The sequence below is a fragment of the Hemicordylus capensis genome, chromosome 1 (assembly GCF_027244095.1).
Source record: "Hemicordylus capensis ecotype Gifberg chromosome 1, rHemCap1.1.pri, whole genome shotgun sequence".
Taxonomy (NCBI): Eukaryota; Metazoa; Chordata; class Lepidosauria; order Squamata; family Cordylidae; genus Hemicordylus; species Hemicordylus capensis.
Genome location: NC_069657.1, coordinates 150,969,729 through 150,994,046, shown reverse-complemented (window position 1 = coordinate 150,994,046; position 24,318 = coordinate 150,969,729). Strand labels below are relative to the sequence as shown.

The 24,318-nt window shown below is 45.9% G+C and overlaps 1 protein-coding gene across 19 annotated transcripts in view; it reads right to left on the bottom strand.

The window, feature by feature from the left end:
* TNS1 (tensin 1) overlaps positions 1-24,318 on the bottom strand; it is a 432,927-nt gene that overhangs the window by 200,189 nt on the left and 208,420 nt on the right. Inside the window, exons 1-2 of one of the 19 annotated variants that reach the window (XM_053307585.1) lie at positions 9,403-9,771; positions 7,322-7,420 (exon numbers count right to left, since the gene is read on the bottom strand). The exons of 16 other annotated variants lie outside the window; for them this stretch is intronic. Coding sequence is in view for 1 of the 3 variants with exons in the window: in XM_053307555.1 (XP_053163530.1) it covers positions 9,403-9,429 (27 nt within the window). In the remaining 2 variants the exon portion in view is untranslated. Of the gene's footprint in view, positions 1-7,321; positions 7,421-9,402; positions 9,772-24,318 lie in introns of those variants that run through there. 2 more of the 19 variants (XM_053307555.1, XM_053307613.1) reach the window with 2 other exon arrangements.

Here is a 24,318-nt window from a genome sequence, read left to right as displayed (position 1 = left end):
ACAAAACACAAACCTGTAAGTTTTATCTTTCGGAAGAGAAGGCAAAAAGAGAGAAAAAGTCATCTACATAGACAGAGAGGTCATTCACACAAACAAAAACTGTGTTCTACCCAGGTTTGGGAGCTGAGTTTGCTCCCAGTTTTGGGTTGTATGAAAGCAAGTTAAGAGGAAAGCCTGGGTAGAACTGATTGTGTGGAAGCAATGTAGGAGGAAAATCTAGGTAGCTTCCATGCACCTGGAAACTGGGAGCAGATACAATTCCCAAACTCAAGTAGAGCACAGTTTTTGATAGTGTGAATTACTTCAGAGAGGCATTCCACACACACACACACACACACACACACACACACACACACACACTCCTACTTAACATGCTAACCAAATTCTCTTTGCAGCAACTCTTCAGGTTAGGCTCTTCTAGAGTTTGCTATGACTGTCTACACAGATAAATGATTTACCAGCTCTGATTCTCTCAGTCATATGTCAACTACCAGGCAGTGGGGGGTCTTGGTTACAAACACCTGCCTTGCTCAAACTTTCCCTTGTGGCTGCACTTCCTGGACTGCATCCTATTTCCCAAGCAGAGGCAATGACCCCCAGCAGCTAACACACTGAGGTCCTGCTCCAGATGAGGGTGGAAAATCCAAATCCGCTTCCTCCACTTATTCCAGGCCAGCACACAACCTCAGGGAATCTGACATCTGCAACCAAGGCAGGTTTTCCCTGTCACAGGCACACAGAAATGAAGTCAAATCCCTGAATGCAGTAAACACAAAGCCCCAAGAAAAGGGGCCAGTGCAAAGGTTGATGCCTTCTGCCTGTCATTTACCCTTTCATTAGGTTTGATGGGTTTTCTGAGGCATCAAGAGTTGCATACCTGCTCCCCAAAAGTGTTTTAGTTGGCTGTTAATTGCATTCATGTTTAATACTCATGCTGTGATTTTCTAACAAATGTTTTGAGATTATCTATTGCATTAACACTTAGCTTCCTCCATGAAGGTGCTTTTTCATATTCCTGTTATCTAGGGATCATATCTTACGGAGCTGACTCTTGACAATACCTCAGCCTATGTATTTTCTATCACATTCCCACTCCACTATCAGTTAGCCTCCTAAGAGAACCTAGCACTACTAAAGACATTGCTACTCTTTGAATTTTCCTAGAGATTGGAGCCCTGACATCCAAGAAGTTCTTGTTGATTATTCTAAATACAAAGAAGCAAATTAGCCATAACACCTGCAGTTCACAATCTGCCTCCCCAGTGAAGACTTTGGCTTAACCCTTTAATTCCTGACCCCCAACTGTGACATATGACCCTTGGCTTTCTCCCCATCCTTCCCTCTGCTGTCTTTCACTTTGCTAAAATTTAGATATGAAGTTTTGGGGGGCTGGTTTATTTTACTCAATGGCACACTTTACCTTTATTTTGCTTATGACATTCTACATCCATATACACTGACAGTGCTGTATAAACAACAACAATTTTGTGCTTTCTTCAGTTGTACTTCCAGGCTCTTATATTTTAATATCGCACTGGGAGCTGCAACTTGCTTTTGAAAGCTTGAACAACTCCCTGAGCACTTGGGCTGTTTCATTACTCCTGGGTGCTCACACACACAGAACATGTAAAACAGGCAAGTATGTCCATCTTATGATGAAAAATAAGACTGCACCAGCATGTGCTGCTTTTGCAATAAGCAGAAATGTTGCCAAGGACCCCATCCAAGAAAGCATAAGGCCGTCTCCAGCTTTCCGATGCCAGACCCAGCTGGAAGTGTTATGTATTCCTATGAGTTGGTCTCCTCCCTTCTCAGCTACGAGGAGATCTTGGATCTATATACCATAATGGAAACTCGGGCTGGGAATTATGGCCAATCTACCCAACTGGAACTAATGTTGCCCAATGACTCAGCACAGCTATGCCAAGCAGTCCAAGCAATGCCAACCAGCCTGCCTGTTCATCATCTGGTTCCCACTCCCTGGAGATAAAACAACAGCACAATCCCATGGCTACAGAAATGGAACATATAATGCATACATCCCTAAGCACGCCAGTACATTTCTTTCCACCACACCATGCCTGACTGTACATGCTTGCAGGACTTCACAACACATAGCCCCATGCAAGATGCTTTAGATGCTAAGCAGCATTAGGCCACAATGTGCAGGACTCCTTTTGCCCTAAGAACAGTTTGCAAACTGTGGCATGATGCCACAGCTGCAATAGGCAAGGCGCACTCACTACCTGAGTTGCTCAACTTACAAGGGTTTCCATCCAGCATCACCTGCCAAAAGGAATGCGATATTATTATTATTATTACATTTATATCCCGCTCTTCCTCCAAGGAGCCCAGAGCGGTGTACTACATACTTGAGTTTCTCTTTCACAACAACCCTGTGAAGTAGGTTAGGCTGAGAGAGAAGTGACTGGCCCAGAGTCACCCAGCTAGTTTTATGGCTGAATGGGGATTTGAACTCGGGTCTCCCCGGTCCTAGTCCAGCACTCTAACCACTACACCACGCTGGCTCACATTTCCAGGAAGTTCTATGTGGCGGCTGTAACATGAGAAATGACCCTTTGTGTATGAAATAAATAACAGATCTGTAGAGCTGGAAAAGGCCAGTGTCATGCATTGGCCAGAGTACTGGACTTGGACTAGAGAGACCCAGGTTTCAATCCCTGTTCAGCCATGAAGTTCACTGGGTGACATCGAGCCAGTCACTATTTCTCAGCCTAACTTTCTTGGCAGGATTGTTATTGCCTGGGTTCACCCAGACACCAACCCAGAGGAGTAGGGGGATGAGGGGAGCCTACCCTAGCCTTGATCCCCAATCTCCATATCAGCTCTCCACAAACCCAGAGCAGCCAGAGCCAGTTGCCCCCCTCAGAGGAGCCCTGGAGCATTGGGCACACAGTGCTCCCCAGCAAGGCTCTTGCCCCATCCTCAGAACCCTCTCCATTGCCCCCAGGTCCCCAGAAACAAAGGCAACATCGCGCCAGAGCTGAGCTCTAGCTCCAAAGGCAGAGAGCATGCTCAGCTCCTTATGCTTTCCCTCCCAATAGGTGTACTCAGAAGGAAGAAGAGGACAGCTCAGGCACCCTCTTTAGAGCATAGCTTGCCTGGAAATCCAGAAAGGGATAGAGATCGGGGGGGGGGGTTTGCCCCTTCAGCTGGCACCAGTCTTTTACTTGTTCAGCAGCTCCCTCTATGAGCCCATGACTCCAGCTGCCAAGTACAATTATGTGGGTAACCTAGCAAAAGCCCCATGCATGCCTCTGAGTTCCTTAGAGGAAGGGTGGGATGAAGCTGTTTAGTCCAACATGTATATAGTACCCACTTACACTCCCAGCAAGAGAAAAGCAGAGCCCATCCATGCACCAGCAATTAACCGCGTGAAACAGCCAAGTAACAGAAAGACACAGAATTGATGTGTTGAAAGGGAAAAGAATATGTTTAAGTAAACAAGTCCCCGAGTAAATATGGTGAATTCTTTGCTCAGATGTATACAATCTCCCAGAGCAAATTTGGATGGGGCAATGAGGAATTATTAACTCCAAAGCATTTCTTCCTAGTAACACTTGGCAGTAAGTTGCCACACTGCCTGCAAAACTCAGTTCAGTCTCAGACCAAGAGCTATTTGCGGTTATTAGATCTGAAGTAAGATACTGAAATAACCAGCAGGTCTAGGAAAGCAAGTCTGTTTCCAGAGGCAAATACCACTGGCCTATCTCAGAGACATCTGTAAATGCCAGCCCCCCCATGTAGAACATTGTGGCCAGAGGCATGGTTTACACCTGGTGAGAAAAGAGCCAAGGGAACCTAAAAGTAAAATTTAAGAGGTGGGGTTTTTTCCTTCTCTGAGAATAAACTAGGATGGAATTGATTAGGATTAGGCTTGAGAAAAGAAGATGGATGTAATACAAGCTGTGATTAGCAAGCGAATTATATTGCAATTGCAATGCGAAGGAACCACTAAGCTAAGCTGGCCCTAAGTAATACAAGGTAACTTATCTCCTTCAGTCCTGGAAAACAATTGTTCTTTGTGGATGCTGAAGGGAGCTGAAGAGGGAACAGGTTTTCATGGCATGAATATGTATTCAGACTAGATGAAAATGGAGCCCAACTTCTATGTGCAGAAATGTCTGCAAACACAGATATGTCAATATTTAATTAGCAAATTTATTGACCGCCTGACTTCCTTAGACTCAGGGCGGTTTACATAAATTAAAACAACAACGCAGACAGGAGAAGAAGGTGGGGGGAGAAAGAAAAGGGGGAAAGTAAAAGAACACCACCCCCACCACCCCCCCACACACGTTAAAAACTAAAAGCCTGGCAAAATAGATAGGTTTTTAGGAGCTTCTTAAGGGACAGAAGAGAGGGGGTATTATGAATCTCAGGAGGCAGAGTGTTCCATAAGGAGGGGGCTGCAACAGAGAAGGCCCTCCCACGAGCCCAGACCCCACGTACATCCCCTGGGTCTGGAACTCTGAGAAGGCCCTCCTGGGATGACCTCACAGGGTGCGACGAAGTTGGACGAGAGAGTCGGTCCTGAAGGTACACAGGCGCCAAACCCTGAAGGGTTTTATAGGTGATAACCAGCACCTTGAAGCGAACTGGCAGCCAATGCAGCAACCTCAGCAAAGGTGAAACATGATCATATTTTCTGCTGCCCATAAGCAGCCGGGCTGCCGCATTTGGGGCCTGCTGAAGCTTCTGAGTCATCTTCATAGGCAACCCCAGGTAGAACACATTGCAGTAGTCCAACCGAGAGGTGACGAGGGCATGAGTTACGGTTGCCAGGGCCTGCCGGTTGAAGTAAGGCCGCAGTTGGTGCACCAGAAAAAGCTGGGCAAAGGCTCTCCTGGCCATGGCTTCCACTTCACTTGCTGTTCCAGCAGGAGCCATAAGTCCAGGATGAACCCCAAATCACGAGCCTGCTCTTTCAAGGGGAGCGCGATCCCATCAAGGGAAACACTCGAAACCAGAACCTGGCCAGATCAAGAACTGAACAAAGAGCAACCTTGTCTTGGAGAGATTAAGCCTAAGCTTGATTTGGCCCATCCAAACCCTTACAGCCTCCAGTCACTGGGTCAACACATTCATGGCATCCCTGGATCAGCCCGGCTGTCGATGTACAATTGAGTATCATCAGCATACTCATAATAAAGGTAAAGTGTGCTTTCAAATAGATTTTGACTCCGGGCACTCACAGAGCTCTGTGGTTTTCTTTTGGTAGAATACAAGAGGGGTTTACCTTTTCCTCCTCCCACGCAGTATGAGCTGATGCCTTTCAGCATCTTCCTATATTGCTGCTGCCTGATATAGTACTAGTGGGGATTCAAACTGGCAACTCTCTGCTTGTTAGTCAAGCATTTCCCACTGCGCCATATACTGATGATACCTCACCCCAAACCAATGGATGACCTCACCCAGCAGCTTCATATAGATGTTAAAAAGCATGTGAGTGAGGACTGAGCCCTGCAGCACTCCACAAGAGAGAGGCCACGGGCTAGAACACTCACCTCCAATGCAAACTGTCTGAAACCATCCACTGAGGTAGGAACAAAACCAGCACAACACTGTGCCCCCAATTCCTAACCCCATATCTTAGCCCAATCTGCAGCATTCATTCTGAATACGAAACTTAGGTTTATGCAGCAGTCAGAATATTTTGTCAAGGGCTGAAGTGACAAATGTCAAGGAGGGAGTGAAAAATGTGCAAGTCCAATAGAAGCAGCAAGAGGACAGAGACAAGGAGTGATAAGAGAAAAGAAGTTGCAAAATTTAGCCCAAAGTCCTCTTTGGCGTCTGAGCCTTCAGCAAACACTGGTGGCCGGAAGAATTCACTTTTTGTCTTTTACAGTTTTATGAAGACTAAACATTTTCTTTGCAGCTACAAGGACTAAAAAGAGGAGATTCTCAGGAAACCAAATTATATTCCACATATGCTGCATCTGCATGGTAAATATATAAAAGCACAAAGCATACATACTTCTGGTTAAATGTTCTGAGAAGCACTTAGATTGCAGCAGAAGGTACCACATGAGAGTGCGGACTCCTCATCTTTGAAAGTCTGTCAACTTGCAGCTTGCATCAGCCACAGAAGGATTAATGAGCCTCCTTGTCTGATAGCTCTAGAAGCTGGTATCTCTGTTCTCCCACGACCCCAGTTATTTGCCACACCTGCCTCAAAGGAACAGCATGCCTACTTATGACCACGGCCTATGTTCATACAAAAGTCCTGTTCCGGCATGTAAACAAATTATTTTGCAATGTCCAGAAAAAATGCTGAACTGGGCAGAGCACAGCCAGTGGGGCTGAAGTGGTTAGTGGGGAGAAAGGGAATGGGCCCCAAAGATATCAAAGCATAGTCCAAGCAAGGAGAGAATAAAAACACTTCCCAAGCAGGGGGAAAGAAACTTGGAACTTCATAAAGAATCCACCAGTCTCAGGAAATTTCATTAATGTTACACCCTTCCACAAAACAATGCATCAACCATGCTGCTTTAATTGCCAAAACAGACTTGTTTAAAAGAAATGTAGCTCTTGTTGAAATATTTTTGACTGCTTTGATACAGTGTGCCCCTTTTCAGCCCACTTGGGGAACCTGAGAAAAGCACAAGCTTTGGTTCAAGCTGCATAGCAGTCTCGAGAAGTATACAGCATTCTTCCTCAGCAGAAAGATTCAAGACTTCCTGGTATCAGAGGTATTGGAGAAGCCTATCCCCTCCAGTCAAAAGGAAGACATCAAAAGTGATTTGGAAACAGGTTCCATTAGTTTATGCAGGCTTATCCTTCAACTGTCATTGTTTTCTCGACTACATGTACTGCTTTGCTAACAGGTATTGAATTTTTCTTAAACACTGGTGCTTACCTGCTGACTGTATTCATTTGGCCAGTACAATATAATCTGTCTTCACTAGTACAACAAATGAAAAGACCCCAAAACACTGCTTATTTTCAAAGAATGTTGAAATTCTGTTTATTTGCTAAAACATTTATGTCATGCCATCTTGTGTCAATGCATCTTAAGACAGTTTTGTGCTTTTGTGTTTTGAGACAGATACAGGAGAACAGGGCTGGCTACTCATTTTCTCCAGTGCAGCAAAAATGTTAACTTGCCTCTCCTCAAAACACTCCTCCATCCCCCTCACCTTGCCGCTGCTACCACTACCCAGTAACTAGCTTTTTAAAAAAAATGTTTGTTACAAAACCAGGAAAAATCCACCACACTCAACAGACTTTTGATGTGAACTGCAGATGCACAGGATCTGACTAGAAGTACATCAGGGCCACAGAGTAAAACAAATTGCACCTATTTTCTTCCATCCAACACTGAAGGGCACGACATGTTGCGATCTGATCCGAAACAAACTAGGATCAGTCCAAAGATGCATGTCTCTGTCTACTGGGCCTGAAACATAAACAGAGCAGCATGCTAGGTCCATCTGTTTTAATGGAGTTTAACATGCCTTTTTCTTGATCATGTGGAATTTTATTCCATGTAACATTTAGAACTGTTACCGTGATGTTAATTATTCTGACAAACCTTGGAGGTTCTAGGAACTGAACTTCAGTGCATATCTAAGAAGCAGGGATCTCCACATACTTGCATACCTACATGTGTGACACACAAAATAAGGTCATTTCATCTCACTGCCCTCCCACTAGACGGTGGGTGAGGGTTCCTTCCCTGAGACATAGAATGCCCCAGGCTCTCTGATTTGCCCAAGTCTCCTGCCACAACATGCAGTCACTCCTAACCCTTTTTCTCTCTGGCATGCACAATGTATTTTCTTCCTGGAGCTTGTTGATTTCTGCAGCCTCTGGCTGATCATTAGCAGCTTCTGACAGTGGCCTTTGTTATGCCTCTTTAAAAAAAAAAAAAGGATGACGCATCCATTTCCAGGCTTGCAACAACTGTTTCCTTTTTCAAAGAACAGATCATGGACCAAGCCTAAATCCATCTGTGCTGAAAGCTCTGCCCGGAGTAAAAAGCCAAGCCAGGCACATACCACAGCTTAAGTTTAGCACTCTCCCTGATACCTAAGGAGCATCACGTCTCTGTCAATCTCTCTCCTGAAAAGACTCATAGCATCCGAGGTGCAAGATAGATTTCTGGCATGCTGAGGAGTTGAAAGATCCCTTGAATTCCTACCACTGATTTTAATGGCACCAAACTGCCTACAAGATCTACAATCCCTGGAACAAGATCTACAGCCCTGGCATCTGAGACAGGAGAGAGGGGATTCTAGTCAATCACATCACAAACTGGAGAGTGGGCAGAATGATCTCAGCCCTTTCCCAACAGAACCTACACAGGTCCACATTGCTGTTGACAGACTGAGCAACCCGAATTACAGCTCTCTGGGTAGCCGGGTCAAGAGGGTAACTTTAAAAAAAGTTACAAAGGCATATTGCACAGGGGTTTCTCCAGTTATTAAAGAGGTTGAAATAAGGTTTATAAGAACACTGGAAGCTGTCTTATATCAAGCCAGACTATTGGTATCCACCAATATCCAGTCAGTATATTGTCTAAACCAGTGGTTCCCAAATTGGGAGCCTCCAGATGTTGCTGAACTACAGCTCCCATCATCCCCAGCCACAATACATTGTAGCTGGGGCTGATGGGAGTTGTAGTTCATCAACATCTGGAGGCTCCCAGTTTGGGAACCACTGGTCTATACTGAGTGGCAGCAAGGTTTCTGTAGAATCTTTCCCAGCCCTGCCTGGAAATGCTAGGGATGGAACCTGGAATCTTGAGCAAATGCTCTACCACTGAGCTATGGCCAAGAACACAAACTTCTGTTTTATATTAGGCTGGAAGTGGACACATGAATATGTTTGAATTTGAATGCCTTGCAGAATCCACAGATTAATTCAAATCTGCACCTGTTGGGTGACTGACTTTAAGCCAACACTTCAACTTGTAATAGCAATCTCTACTAAAAATCAAAGCAGAAAAACAGAAAAGCGAAGATATGCTGTCCCAGCAAATGGGATGGAACGCACAAAACACACATAGCTGAAAATAAATTAGGGGGTGAAAAAAAGACAAAGTCCTTCCATGTGACAGTACCATTGCCTTTAACCTCAGAAAAGGGATTAGACTACATCTGCTCAAGTGATTGGATGGGGGGGGGGGGTCTGCTTAACTTAAATCTGGTTCCACACAAACCCCACCCTGCCCTTACAATGCTGGCCCTGCACAACTGGAGCTTTAAGATGCAAACTTTTCTCCAGATGTTCCCCAAATAAATGTCCTGTTATTTTTAGTAATTGTCCTCATTTCAAAAGGCACTGTGCCATTTTTAACCAAGTCCCCACACCCTCTGCTACCACTTCCCCAGATTCCTTCCATTCCGCCCAAAACATTTCTTGACAGAGGAACAGTACCTGGTTCATTACGCTTCCAAAATCCATCCTGCTGGGCTGTTTTATTTTAAATTGCACTTCCAAGATGATTACTACATCCAAGGGACAGGAAACCTTTGGCTTCACCTGAGTTAGCTTCTCTCTCCTTCAGGGTAAGCAAGAAATGGTAATTGTTTGTGCAAAAGTTACCCAGTGCAGATGGTGTTAGTCAAAGCTGGCAGAGAGGGGAAGAAGTTACACAGTATTCTGTCGAAGATGGAGAGAAGCCAAGGTCTTAGACTGAGACATCAGTGCAAGAGGAGACAGACCTGTTCGCCTGAGACTTCGTGGGGTGGTGAGCTTGGGAGAGCAGTGAGCAGTGATTAAGCAGAGAGGAAAAAGCTTCCAGGACTGACTCGAAAGGGATTTTCCTTCCCAATCTCCACCTTATTAGCACAGCCTCTTCCCCCCCCCCCATGCATCGCTGTCCAAGTACAACATCGCACACGCCCAAAAACAACACCACTAGCTGTGCGGGGCTCTTTTTTCCTCCTTCAGCTTTAAAGGGCATGATATCCATAAACCAGCCTGTATGAAGAATCAGGACAGGAGTCAAGAAGGGAGGGGGAAGCAGGAACGGATCATAGGGAGAGTGAAATAAAACATTGCAAGAGCCCTATGAAAACTGGCTGCCTGTCTGAGTCTTATCAGCCTGTCCAGACACAGGGCTGGAAAGTTTGGCATGTCTGCCATGCCACTGTAGTGGGGAGCAGGGTGAAAGAAGAGGGACTTGTGTCCTGGGGCTCTCATAAACATTGGGCATTCTATAGCCCATAATCCATTTGCAAGCCTCTTTACATCTTTACAGAACTCATCTTAGCCTGGTGGACACATACAGCTGACTGAGGCAGAGCAAAGTGGTTCTGAGGTGGCAGAATGGACTGTGCCACTTTATACTGCAAGTGAGGGTTCACTTTTTAAAAAAAAAAAATCACCTTGTGTTAAAAGTCTCCTACAAGAAGAAAACTACCACAGGAAGAAGTGGGCTGAACCAGAATCTCCCACCGCCCCGATATGCTAGCTTTTTACTTACACATTATTATTATTATTATTATTATTATTATTATTATTAATTCGATTTCTATACCGCCCGTCCAAAAATGGCTCAGGGCGGTTTACAAAGAGAGATAACAAATAAATAAGATGGCTCCCTGTCCCCAAAGTGCTCACATTCTAAAAAGAAACATAAGACACACACCAGCAACAGTCACTGGAAGTACTGTGCTGGGGGTGAATAGGACCAGCTACTCTCCACCTGCTAAATAAAGAGAATCACCACGGTAAAAGGTGCCTCTTTGCCCAGTTAGCAGGGGAACATTGTAGGTTGTTGGTTTTCCCCCTCCTTCTTTATATGGGGAACATTTTAAAACAGCATCTCATCTGAAGTGGGTCAGTCCACTCTACCACCTTGGGATTGTACCACCTCACTGCGCTGCACGGCCACAGACATCTTCATCCTATTATGTTTTATAGTGTGTCATAGTCTTTTATTTTTTCACTGAGGATATTATGTTTTTACTCTTTTATTGTAAGCTGCCCCAAGCAGCGATGTGCTGGAGGAGCAGAATATAAATATTTTAAATAAATTAAATTAAGAGAGAAACTCCATGAAGCAGAGGGCAATCCACAGAGTCTGATCTAGCCTAATACAACAGGTAACCCAATGCTATATAGACCCTTTCTAAAGTTTTGGAGTCCCAGCAATAAAGTTCACCCCGCAACCCCCACCACTCCGCTGGGCTCCATAGGGCATGTAATTCTAAAATACTAGCTGACCCGTGCGGCCGCCGCCGCCCTGCGGGGGCCGAGTGCAGCCGCCGCCACCACGCCTCCGCGGCCGGGCCCGGCCAGTCCCGCCGCCTCGCCTCCGTGGCTCGGCCAGTCCCACCGCCTCGCTTCCGCGGCCGGGCCCGGCCAGGCCAGGCTACCTCTCTCTCTCCTCCCGCCCCCCGTCTCTGGCGGGGCAGAGTGCGGCCGCCGCCGCCAGCGGGCCTGGCTGGCCCCAGAGTGCCGCCGCCGATGCCGCAGCCGGCCCCAGAGTGCCGCCATCAGGCCCGCCGCCTTGCCTCCGCGGCCGGGCCCAGCCCGGCCAGTCCCGCCGCCTCGCCTCCGTGGCCGGGCCCGGCCCCGCCTGCCTCGTTGGGCCCCGCCGCCTTGCCCCGCCTCGCTGGGCCCGCCACTCGCTGGGCCCCGCCACCACGGCCTGGCCCGCCGCCATCGTGCTGGGCCCGCCGCCTCGCCCCGCCTCACGGCCAGGGCTGCCGCCACCTTGCTGGGCCCACCGCCTCGCTGGGCTCCGCCGCCGCGGCCCTGGGCCCGCCGCCTTGCCTCCGCAGCCGCCCAGCAAGCGAATTCTCCTGGGTGTGCTTCCAGCCAATCAGGCGCCCCCTGCAGCCCAGCCAATCAGCTGGGCTGCCGGGACGCATTTCTCCTGGGCACACCCAGGAGAATTATATATATAGATCTTCAGTGTACACTGTGATTTTCACAGATCAATTCACAGCCTGCCTGCCCCTCCCAAAATTCCAAAGAGCTCCAGGCATCCTAGACTTCAGTATAGACCGACATACACACAAGATTTCCCCCTCCCCACCCCAGCTATTCATACCAGTGCATATACAGTGGTTTTTAAAAAGGTGTGCAAGGGGTGGGAGCGGGCTTTAAGAAAGAAAGCTTCAATAGAGGAGTGATGAAGGGAAGGTGCTTAACCCTTTCCCCACTGCCTACTTTTCCACTTGTAAACACAGCCCCAAGTTGCTCCCTCCGCCAAAGTTCCAGGTTCATGTTTACACATATCTGGAACTTGCAAGGCAAAAGGAAGGCAGTCTGGAGGGTTGTTTTGATGGGCGGGGGTGTGCCTGCAAGGAAAGGGTGTTTAACCTCCACCCCTCTGCTACTCCTCTCTCAAAAATCACAGTCCCCTAAAGCTACTGTTCATTTTTTTAAAAAGTTTGGTCTCGGTTACAATTCTTTGCATGTAACATGAAGTTTGTCCATTAGCTAGAAAGAATGCTGCCCCTTTATGAAGACATGGCCATAATCCCCACCCTGTGCCACACTCAGGCTAACAGCACTGCTGGTGAACGGCCTTTCAAAATTCTGAATGTGCTACTTTTCAGTCAAACTGAGCATTCCCTTGCCTTTATGCCTTAAGCAACCCAAAACAATTGTTTCAACTGTCATTCTTAGTCGCAACAAAATGCATGTAATGCATAATGCCTTTTTTCTTATGTCACAGTTGACTATTGGTCCACTGAATATTAGACACCGGACTACTACTTACATGAGCAACATAGCTTGCCTTATGCTCTTGCCTATTGAATCAAGAGACAACCAAAGCTGTGGTGTGTGGATGAGTCCTGTGTGCCTCAACTTAAACTCTCACTGCTCCAAAAGCTGAAAAGAGGCAAGCCAAGGCATTTGAATGACAGGACCACATAAGCATGGTGGGGGGACATGCCATGTACAAAAGGGAGGAGATTGCTACTAAATGCATTGCAGGATTAAGCAAAGTATCTGCGGCAATTGCAAGGAAAACCCCAGTATCGTCATAGATGGGTTTTGACCAGTTCAACCAATTTGAGGAGAGCTGGTCTTGTGGGAGCAAACATGAATTGTCCCCTTTGCTAAGCACAGTCCACCCTGGTTGCATCTGAATGGGAGACTACATGTGAGCACTGTAAGTTTTTCCCTTTAGGGGATGGGGCCACTCTGGGAACAGCATCTCCATGCACAAGGTTCCGAATTCCCTCCCCGGCATCTCCAGATAGGGCTGGAAGAGACTCCTGCCTGTAACCTTGGAGAAGCTGCTGCCAGTCTGTGTAGACAACACTGAGCGAGATGGACCAATGGTCTGATTTGGTATATGGCATCTTCCTATGTTCCTAACTTACTCCTGTTAACCCTAAAATTGATATTTCAGCTCACTTTTGCAAACCAGAACAAGAGCTCATAGACTTCCATTCATGTAAATTTTGCATGATCCCCAGATCTTAAGGCTTGCTGCTGGTAAGAGTCCTAAACCAGGGCTGTTCCTGTACCTTCACATCATAAAAAAGGAAGAGCAAAAATATGCAGATTTAAATCAAATTACAAAATGGTATTCTCAACAATTTGAGATGCTGCAGAACTTAGAATAACTTGGTAATAACTGGTAGAAAGCAACACAAAAAGGCAAGTGTGAGCTGAATGTGAATAAATGAGTACAGCGAAAAGGACTGGGAGCTAAGTGATGTCAGGAGGAGGTATGGGGAATGTCTGCGCAGAGCAAGGGTAGAGATGAAAGATGTTCTCAGAACAGATGTGACCACTACAGTCTCATGTACCCTGGCTGCCTTTAGCTTTTGAGCCTGTTGCAGTCAACAGTTGCAATTTCAAAAGCTTAGGCTAGCACTTCAAGACAACCAACTGGTCCTAAAAGGCAAAATATAGCAATTTCATCAATCATCATCATCTAAATGTTTTGTTTTAGAAATGAAGAGAACCAAATTCTATCCCACGTTCCACAGCAGTCCTTGCACAAGTATGGACAATGTATAGGACAATCCTTTTATTAAATTACCCCTGTCTCTTCTGAACTATCACTACTGGAGGACCCCATTTGGGATACAGGGATTGTCAGATGCATTCATTTATTCACAGAGACACTAGCATACTCTGGGTATGAATAGGCCAGCAACAAAATCAGTGCAGCAGGAGTCCCTTTAAACCTATCCAAGAAGCATTTGGGCAGCTGGACAGTTCCTTAAAGGGCAGTTCCTTGGAAGTGAGAGTACAGGAACTGGGCTCTCCATTACTCCTGGGAATAATTCCTTCTAATACATACACACACACACACACACACACATATGTGAGCTCAAGAGGAGTTGCTCTGTATGCATCACAGTTCCCCCACGCACACCTCCCTTGCCAGAAGCCTACCTCCCAAAAACATAGCCAGCCCTTGATGAGTCAAGCTTTCCGGGTGCCTCCCCTTCTTCCCATCCCTATGCTGCACTTTACTGCACATCTGGATCCAGTTGTGGCTTGTACATTAGGGGCACTTGGGATGGTTGCTTCTCAAAGCTAGAGCTGCCAAATGTTTCAAACAAAAGAAGAAAGAGAGGGGAAATTTTGAAGATCAAGTAAGTCTGAAGGGGTTTGCTGCTGGACACCACTGACAGGATGCAGAAGCCTGTAGCTTGGATGGAGAACCTGGAAGGTGGCAATTCCATGCAAAGTGCCTGCTCATAGTAGAAAGCCAATTCCTGAGGTTAATCAGAGATGACATACGAGGATAGCGATCTTCGCTATTTTTCAGACAGGAGTCACTTTGATTTAAAATAACTTCAGTGTAAAAGCCATTTCCCATTGTGCTGGCCTCCACATAGTACTGTGTTTTTCTAAGGGGTGGGAGGCCCTTTAAGAGAGAAGACACCTTCTCTTCCGAGTTCTAGGAAGGAAGTGCTGGGAAAGGCTACACTTCCCTGCATTCCATGCACACCTTCCAAGGGTTCAAGAGAGCACAGTTTCCCTTAAAGCAATCTACCAGTGCCGGGCAGAGCACAACATAGCACTTTGGGAATGATCACCTCCACATGGTTCCAGAGGGGCTATGCAGAGTATTCAGCTTTGGTCAAAGCTTTTCACAAGCCCAATAAACAATTAGCTAGGGGGCCGCTGCTGTCTTCCAGGCCTTAAAACGGAGAACGCTGTACTAGGATGAGTTGTGACTGATCACAGGAGCCAAATCTCTCAAGCAGCATTCTTCCTAGGAATAATGATCAGCTGAATAGATACCCACAGGTATTATTCTTTTCCTCCAGAAATCCCCTGTCCTCTTTGGTTTGTGCTTAGAGTTTTGCCTCTTTTTTCCAGACCCCTCTCCACCCAACTTTCAGCGGTGGATATTAAAGATAAGCCCAGAACAGATTTAGTGTTCATGAACTGATTTCTTTGGTACGCAAGGTGTCCAACTGACTACTGGCAATGAGAACCTTGTATATTGTTCATATGGTATACAGACTCAGCCACCTAATGGCGCAGTGGGGAAATGACTTGACTAGCAAGTCAGAGGTTGCCGGTTCAGATCCCTGCTAGTACATTTCCCAGACTATGGGAAATACCTATATTGGACAGCAGCGATATAGGGAGATGCTGAAAGGCATCATCTCATACTGCGTGAGAGAAGGCAATCGTAAACCCCTCCTGTAGTCTACCAAGGACAACCACAGGGGTCTGTCAACACCAGGCGTCGACACCGACTTGATGGCACACTTTACCTTTTACAGACTCACAATACTTCAGTTTGCAATCTCCCACATTTCTGTTGTGGGGACAAAATATTTCTTTATGAAAGGCTCAGTGGATAGGTTTTTCTCCTGCTGAGAGTCTGATGGATTACCACAGGGCTAGGGAAGTATTTTTCCTCAAGTCATGTGCCAGCGAAGGCCTCCTCGACTTGTGACCCACAAATGGCTTGATGAACGTCCTGTTTCTGCTACATGCCTGAAACTGCAAAACTGTACTGGGGCGAAGGGGGTCAAGCAGCCCACAATACACTCTATGCCTGATGAGCTGTATTTGGCTTGTTGGGAGACAAAGAGAAAGAGGCATCAATGCAGAAACAACCACTTTTGCTTCTTGAGTGGGAGCAGTCTTGTGGTCGCAAGCATGGATTACCTTTTGCTAAGCAGGATTTGCCTTGGTTTGCATTTGGATGGGTGACTACATGTGAGCACAGTCTGCTGTAAGATATTCGCCTTAGGGGATGGGGCTATAGCTCGGTGGTAGAGCATCTGCTTGCATGCAGAAATCCCAGTTCAGTCCCTGGCATCTCCAGGTAAGGCTGGGAGAGACTCCTGTCTGAAATCTTGGAGAGCCGCTGCCAGTCAGTGTAGGCAATACTGAGCTAGATGGACCTATGGTCTGACTCTATTTAAAATAGCTTCATAAGAATATAAGAACAGCCCTGCTCGATCAAGACCAAGGCCTATCTAGACCAGCATCCTGTTTCACACCGTGGCCCACCAGATGCCCACAGGCAAGAGGAGAGGGCATGCCCTCTCTACTGTTGTTGCTTCCCTGCAACTGGTATTGAGAGGAATCCTGCCTCTGAGACTGGAGGTGGTCCACAACCACCAGACTAGTAGTGATTGATAGACCTGTCCTCCATGAATTTGACTAAGCTTCTTTTAAAGCCATCCAAGCTGGTGGCCATCACCACTTTCCATGGTAAACAATTCCATAGATTACTCATCTGCTGTGTGAAAAAGTACTTCCTCATGTCAGTCCTAAATTTCCCAACCTTCAGTTTCATGGAGTGACCCCTGGTTCCAGTGTTGTGTGTAAGAGAGAAAAATTGTTCTCTGTCCACCCTCTCTACTCCATGCATAATTTTATACACCTTGATCACGTCTCCCCTTAGTCACTTCTTTTCCAAGGTAAAGAGACCAAGATGCTGTAGCCTAGCCTCTTAAGGAAGGTGCTCCAAGCCCCTGATCATCTTGGTCACCATCTTCTGCACCTTTTCTAGTTCTACAATATTCTTCTTAAGATACGGTGACCAGAACTGTATGCAGTACTCCAGATTTGGCCATACCATAGATTTGTATAAGGACATAACATTAGCATTTTTATTTCCAATACCCTTTCCAATACTCCTAGCATGGAATTAGCCTTTTTCACAGCTGCCATGCACTGAGCTGACACTTTCAATGAGATGTCCACCATGACCCCAAGATCTCTCTCCTGGTCAGTCACCGACAGCTCGGATCCCATCAGTGCATATGTGAAGTTGGGGTTCTTTGCCCCAATATGCATAACTTTACACTTGCTTACACTGAACCAGATTTGCCATTTTGTCTCCCACTCCCCCAGTTTGGAGATATTTTTTTGCAGCTCCTTACAATATGTTGTGGATTTAACTGCTCTAAATAGTTTAGTGTCACCTGCAAATTTGGCCACTTTGCTGCTTACTCCAACTTCTAGATCATTTATGAACAAGTTAAATAGCACTGGTCCTAGTACCAATCTCTGGGGGACCCCACTTCCTATTTCCCTCCATTGTGAAAACTGTCCATTTATTCCTACCCTCTGTTTCCTGTCCTTCAACCAGTTAGCAATCCACAATTGAACCTGTCCCATTATCCCATGACTGCTAAGTTTACTCAAGAGCCTTTGGTGGGGAACTTTATCAAAAGCTTTTTGGAAGTCGAGGTATACTATGTCAACTTGATCACCTTTCTCCACATGCCTGTTGACACTCTCAAAGAACTTCAAAAGGCTGGTGAGGCAAGACTTTCCCTTGCAGAAGCCATGCTGGTTCTCCCCCAACAAGGCCTTTTCTTCCACATGTTTAACAATTTTGTCTGTAATGATGCTTTCCATCAATTTACCCAGCACCGAAGCTGACCGGCCTGTAATTTCCTGGACCCCTCCTGGATCCCTTTTTGAAAACTGGAGTTACATTGGTTACTTTCCAGTCCTCTGGTACAGAGCCTGTTCATAGTGACAAGTTACATATTTTTGCTAGGAGATCAGCAATTTCACATTTGAGTTCCTTCAGAACTCTTGGGTACATGCCATCTGACTCTGGAAATTTGTTAATTTTTAGTTAGTTAGTTAGTCAGTCAGTCAGTTAGTTTTAGAACTGGTCTTGTGGTAGCAAGCATGACTTGTCCCCTTAGCTAAGCAAGGTCTGCCCTGGTTGCATATGAATGGGAGACTAGAATGTAAATGTAAAATAAAATAAATAAAAGTGTGAGCACTGTAAGATATTCCCCTCAGGGGATGGAGCCGCTCTGGGAAGAAAAGAAAGTTTCAAGTTCCCTCCCTGGCTTCTCCAAGATAGGACAAGATTTTTTAATTATTTTTTTATAGGACAAGATTTTTTTATTGAACCAACAAACTACCAAAGCATACAGTACATTGCCAAAGCACAATTATATACAAAGTGGTTGTTTGTACATGATATATCTACAAAGATTTACACACAAGGATTTGGGAACCCACAAGGTTATGAAGTATATGCAGGTAGTACTGTAACTCGGGGGTGGGGGATTTCAAGGCACATCGGGTAATGGGGGGGGGGTTTACGTCCAACGTCCATTTCCACAATTTGTCCCATTGCTGTTTAGAAGAGATACTCTTGTCTTTTTGCACATAACCATACAAACTTTTCCAGAAGAGATTTACTGTCTCATCTGCGTGAACCTCTTGGTCGCGTCTTCCCTCCCTATTCCTATGCAGGAGCATTGCATAAATGACATACAGGTTCACTAACCTGATTACAAGAAGGGGAACGTTCCAATTGCCTACTATGAGGGCACCCGTTCCATCCCGTTTCCTTGAAGGTTTCTTTCTGGGACCTCGAAAGAAGGTTCTATCGCTCAAACCCGAAGTTAGTTCTTCCCAAGTCTGTTTTTCCAAATCAGGCCACTCTAACAGCTTGCTTACTCCCTGCCACACTCTTTTGGCTACCACACACTCTTTTAAGAAATGTGAGTGGGTTTCCCTGAATGTTTTGCCTAGCTCACTAGCTTTCTGTTTGCAGGTGATTTTAGGGCACTCTTGCAGATAGGGCTGAGAGAGATTCCTGCCTGCAATCTTGGAGAAGCCGCTGCCAGTCTGTGAAGACAATACTGATCTAGACAGAACAATGGTCTGACTCAGTATATGGCTGCTTCCTATGTTCCTAGGCATGACAGTTTAGAACATCTTCCCTTGTCACCTCAAATTGGCCCAGTTCTTCAGCCGCTAAACCTGAAAAGCTCAGTTCCGGAAAGGGTATAGGTATCCTCCGCTGTGAAGACAGATGCATATAACTCATTCAGCTTCTCTGCAATCTCCTTATCCTCAATAATCCCTTTCACGCCCTCAACATCTAAGGGGCCAACCACCTCCCTAGCAGGTTTTCTACTTCTGAAATATTTAAAGAAGGTTTTGTTATTCCCCTTGACACTTCTAGATATATGCTCATCAAACTCTCTTTTTGCATCCCTTATTGTCTCTTTGCATTTCTTTTGCCAGAGTTTATGGTCCTTCCTGTTCTCTTCATTTGGGCAGGATATCCATTTTCTGAAGGAAGTCTTCCTTCCTTTTATAGCTTCCCTGACTCTACTTGTTAGCCATGCCAGCATCCTCCTGAACTTGGTGGTACCTTTCCTCCTTCTTGGTATACATTCCAACTGAGCTTCTAGTATTGTGGTTTTAAATAGGTTCCATGCTTTCTGGAGTGATTTGACCCGCCTGACTTTCCCTTTCAACTACCTTTTTACCAGTCCCCTCATTTTTGAAAAGTTTCCTCTTCTGAAGTGGATTTCCTTGACAATTCTCCACTCACATATATGCTGAATTGGATCACACTATGGTCACTGCTACCCAATGGTTCTGCAACTCTTGACATCTCGCACCAGGTCCTGGGCATCATTCAGGATTAAGTCCAAGGTCACCATCCCTCTGGTTGGTTCCACAACTGTTTTAAGGCACAGTCATTTATGATGTCTAGAAATGTGGCCTTTCTTTCATTACCTGAATGTGGTAATATGTTCGGGTAGTTGAAGTCACCCATTATTACTGCTCTGTCTCTTTTTGATGCCTCTCTTACTTGCTTCTCCAACTCCAGGTCATTCTCAGCATTGTGATCCATAGGGCAACAGCATGTCCCTAGTAACACACTTCCTTTTGGTCATCTTAATGTTACCCATAATTATTCTGTGGAGTACTCCAGTTCACCTAGTTTTTCTAGCTTGTTGGAATTTATCCCTTCTTTGATATACAGTGCTACTCCTCCCCCAATCCTGCCCTCCCTGTCCCTTCTGTAGAGTTTATATCCAGGAATAATTGTGTCCCACTGGTTCTCAGCATTTCACTAGGTTTCCATTACACCCACTGTATCTTTGCTTGGAGGCTTCTGGCATTAGTATATAGACACCTATACACCCCTCACCTGGAATTGGCGTGTGCTATCCCCCCTTACCAGCCTTTGACCTTTTTGGCAAGCTGTCATGTGTTTCCTTCTGCTCAACTCCTGGCTCTCTGTCCCCTTCTGGTTTATCCAGAACATGTGCACCCCCCGCACCTTAGGGGATTTTGCTGGCCGAACCAGATACCAGTTCCTGTTGGCAGATACCTTCCTATGTCACCATCTCTAAAGGTGCACCAAAAGGATGCAATTTAATAGGCTCCACACATTGTGGGGGAGAGATCTTCCTCAGGGGAAGGATAAAAGATAAAATCATATACTCCCATATAAGTAATTTCAAGAATAAGACAATTCTAAAGTAAAACAAAAAACCCTCAAAAAATGATGAGTTGCTGACAATAATGAATAGCAACCTATTAGAAATGGGACAAAGCTACACTACTCAGTAGAGATGTGCATGGAACCGTGGCAGGGCAGTTTGAAAGCGGCGGGGGTGCAGTTTTAAGAGCGGGGGTGGGTGCACTTACCCTTCCCACCGGCATCTTTCAGTAAGAACGCTGATCATGGTGGCAGCATATCTCCCTGCTGCCCTTTCCCCCTCTTCGGCTGAAAGTGGCCGGAAGTATCGGGTACACGTGTGCACATCACATGCACACACGTGTGTGACGTGTGCATGTGACCACACGTGCATGTGTACACTGCCACCACGAAAGCTTTTACAGGAAATGAGCACCAGCGGGGGGAAAGTGGTGGGAGGGGTAAGTGCACCCTCCCCTGCCCTTAAAGTGGCAACCCCCGGCTTCGAACTTCAATACACACACACACCCGTGCTCAAACCTGTTCGGAGGCCCAAAAAAGGGCCTCCAAACAGGTTCATGCACATCCCTACTACTCAGTGCTATCACTCTAAAAGGAACATCAGCCAAAATCAGTGACTGAGATCCAGATTAATGCAGCTCTGGTGCAAGGATGTTCTACTAGCAGTTCTGCTAAGTTGAGAGCTTTCGTTCCAGAACAGTGCTGGACTGGTGCAACAGGGTGCTCTTGAACAACCTGTGGCAAACCTCCTGCTATGAAATCTGTTCCTCAGTCCATGTATGCTGCAGGGAATGATGCAAAGCTATCTGGTGTTCCTGTAACACAAGCGGAACACTTACGCAAGCAGACTGAGAGAAGGAGCAACGTTGAGCATCCGCTCAGCGACGTGACCTTCCTGCATGGATGCATCTTTGTTTGTTGCATGAGCGCTGTATTAGTCTGGATGCCTGCCAGTAACTCCAAATTCATATCAACACATACCACTGTTTCATAAACACACCTTACACATCAGACAAAAAGCTCAAAAACACAGCTCAATGCAGCTAGAAACTTCATGGAAATTCTTCTCTGTTCTGTATCTATTGTCATGTACCTCATACAAATTGCATAGATGAAAACTTAATCTTTATTTTTTTAAAATTTAATAAGTTTCATATCCTACCTTTCTTGCAAGATTGCCAACTAAGCCAGCTTACAAGACAAGATAAAACCAAAATATAAACAGAAAAACAATACAAATACAAATAACCAAAAGCAACATCCCTAGAAAATCAAACATGTCAAAACCCACAAAACCCATTGCAGCCAAAGCCAGTCTAAAGAAAAACATCAGACAGTCCCAGAGCCTCGTGGGAAGAGTCCCGACACCCAAAATAGTACAAGGAATGGATCAGATGGGCCTCTAACAGAAGGGAACTCAAAGTAGTTGGTGCCACTACCAAAAAAGGATCAATTCCTTATGGATATCTGCCAATCCACAAATGGCAAAGGCATCTAGAGCAGAGTCTCAGAACAGTACATGGGGATATGGAGGGGCTGTGGTCTATAAAAACAACATCTCCCTTGTAAGGATCCCTGTTGAAGTGTCTGGCCATATTGAATGCATGTACTTAAGTGTGGGGACCAGGGATAGACTATGACTTCTGCTGGTGTACCAATTGCCCCACTGCTCAACAGAGTCCCTGATAGACTTAGTCTCAGGTTTGGCATTAGAGTCTCCCTGGCTTGTGGTGCTGGGGGTGGGGGGAGCAATGTTCACTTTGGGACCAATTTGTCCAGGGCAGCTTAGGTGTTCATAGCGGCCATGACAACTATGGGCCTATCCCAAGTGGTCTCAAGACCAACGCATATTCCTGGTCACACACTTGATCTGGTCTTTCACTCTGAACAGAGTGGTCTTCCGTGGGTGGGGACTCCTGTGATTTCCCCATTGTCATGGATGGACCACCATCTGGTTAAGTTTGGACTCACGACCATGCCCCACCTCCACAGAGATGAAGGGTCCATAAGGATGGTTCGCCCAAGAAGGCTATTGAATCCAATAGGATTCCAAGAAGCCTTGGAGGGATTTAGTGTTGGCTCTACCAGTGACCCTGTCGACACACTGATGGAAAATGGAACAATCAACTCATGAAGGCAGTGGAAATGATCGCTCCTAAGTGTCCGCTCCAACTCACCTCTAAACTGGCCCCTTGGTATACAGAAGAACTACAGGGGCTGAAGCAGCAAGGTAGACGACTAGAGTGCAAGTGGAGAAAGTCCTGACTCTAATCCAACAGATTATTACATAGAGCACATTTGAAGATCTATGCTCAGTGGATACGTGTGGCAAATAAGCCATTCTTTTCCGCCCGTATCACATCTGCAAGTTCATGTCCAGCGGAGTTGTTCAGGGTTGTGAAGGGGCTAATATGTGCCCCTTCCCCCTTGAGCCAGTACTTGGAACCAACAATTACTCGCTGTGACATTTTTAATGAGTTTTTTGTGGACAAAATCTCTTCTATTTGGACCGACTTGGATTCAAACGGGCAGGGCAGGCAGGTAAAAAAGCAATGGTGGGGGGGGGGAGAAGGTGACAGCAAACTAGGGGCATAGATGCTCTGCACCAGATCAGCTAGTTACCTATAAAGCCCTAAACAACTTAAGTCCTGGGTATTTAAGAGAATGTCTTCTTCACCATGAGCCTCCTGCCCCCTGCTTAAGATCATCTGGAGAGGTTCTTCTGCAATTGCCGCCAACGTGTCTGGTGGCTACTCGGGGATGGGCCTTCTCCGTTGCTGCCCCTAGACTTTGGAATGCACTCCCTGTTGAAATAAAAACCTCCCCATCTCTGGCAACTTTTTAAAAAGGCATTGATGAAGACATATTTATTCACCCAGGCTTTTAATTAGATTTATAGTTTAAATACTTTTAATGTTAATGGTTTTAAATTATTTTAATGTTAATGGTTTTAATGTTTAAATGATTTTAATTGTAAGCCACCGAGACACACGTTTTGGGCAGTATAGAAATATGATAAATAAAATAAATGAAATAAATAATTACCTGAGTGTTGCGGGATGGGGGAAGTCATATGGGAGAAGTCAGTCCTTTAGGGATCCAGGTCCAGTGCTCAGGCCCCAAACCTATATTCAGGGATCCACACATTTAGGCACCACTCGCCAGCCAGCCAGCCATCATCTGCGGTCACCAGCAGTCTCTCCTCAGATCCTTTTCTGGCACAAAGGCAGAGGGCTCAGGAAAGAAATGGCTCTTCTGTCATTGGCATTGGGATATGGGGACGCTGGAACACAGTGGGAGCCCTGCCCTCTCCTACTGCTCAGAAAGGATTCCTGCTCTTTCTCACCTGATCAAAAATGGCAGTGGAAATGAGATATCTGAGGAGGAGATCTGTGCACTGATGGTTGTCCTGCTCACCAGAGGGCTGGCTGCAGGCACTCACCACTGGCAAGTTGGCAAGTGGATTTGTAGATGCCTGCCAATGTTCGATTTAAATAAAATGTAACCAGTGACACAAAGCAGCTTTCTTCTTTACCTGTGTTCTACAGTCTATGTTGCCTTCTATACCTGAGGTTAAAGGCCAAAAGATTCACAGGCCTGAGCCATCTTTTTTTCCTCAATAGGTGTCTTATTAATGATGATACAAAAGACCAATCTGCAATCACCTGCTCACTAGT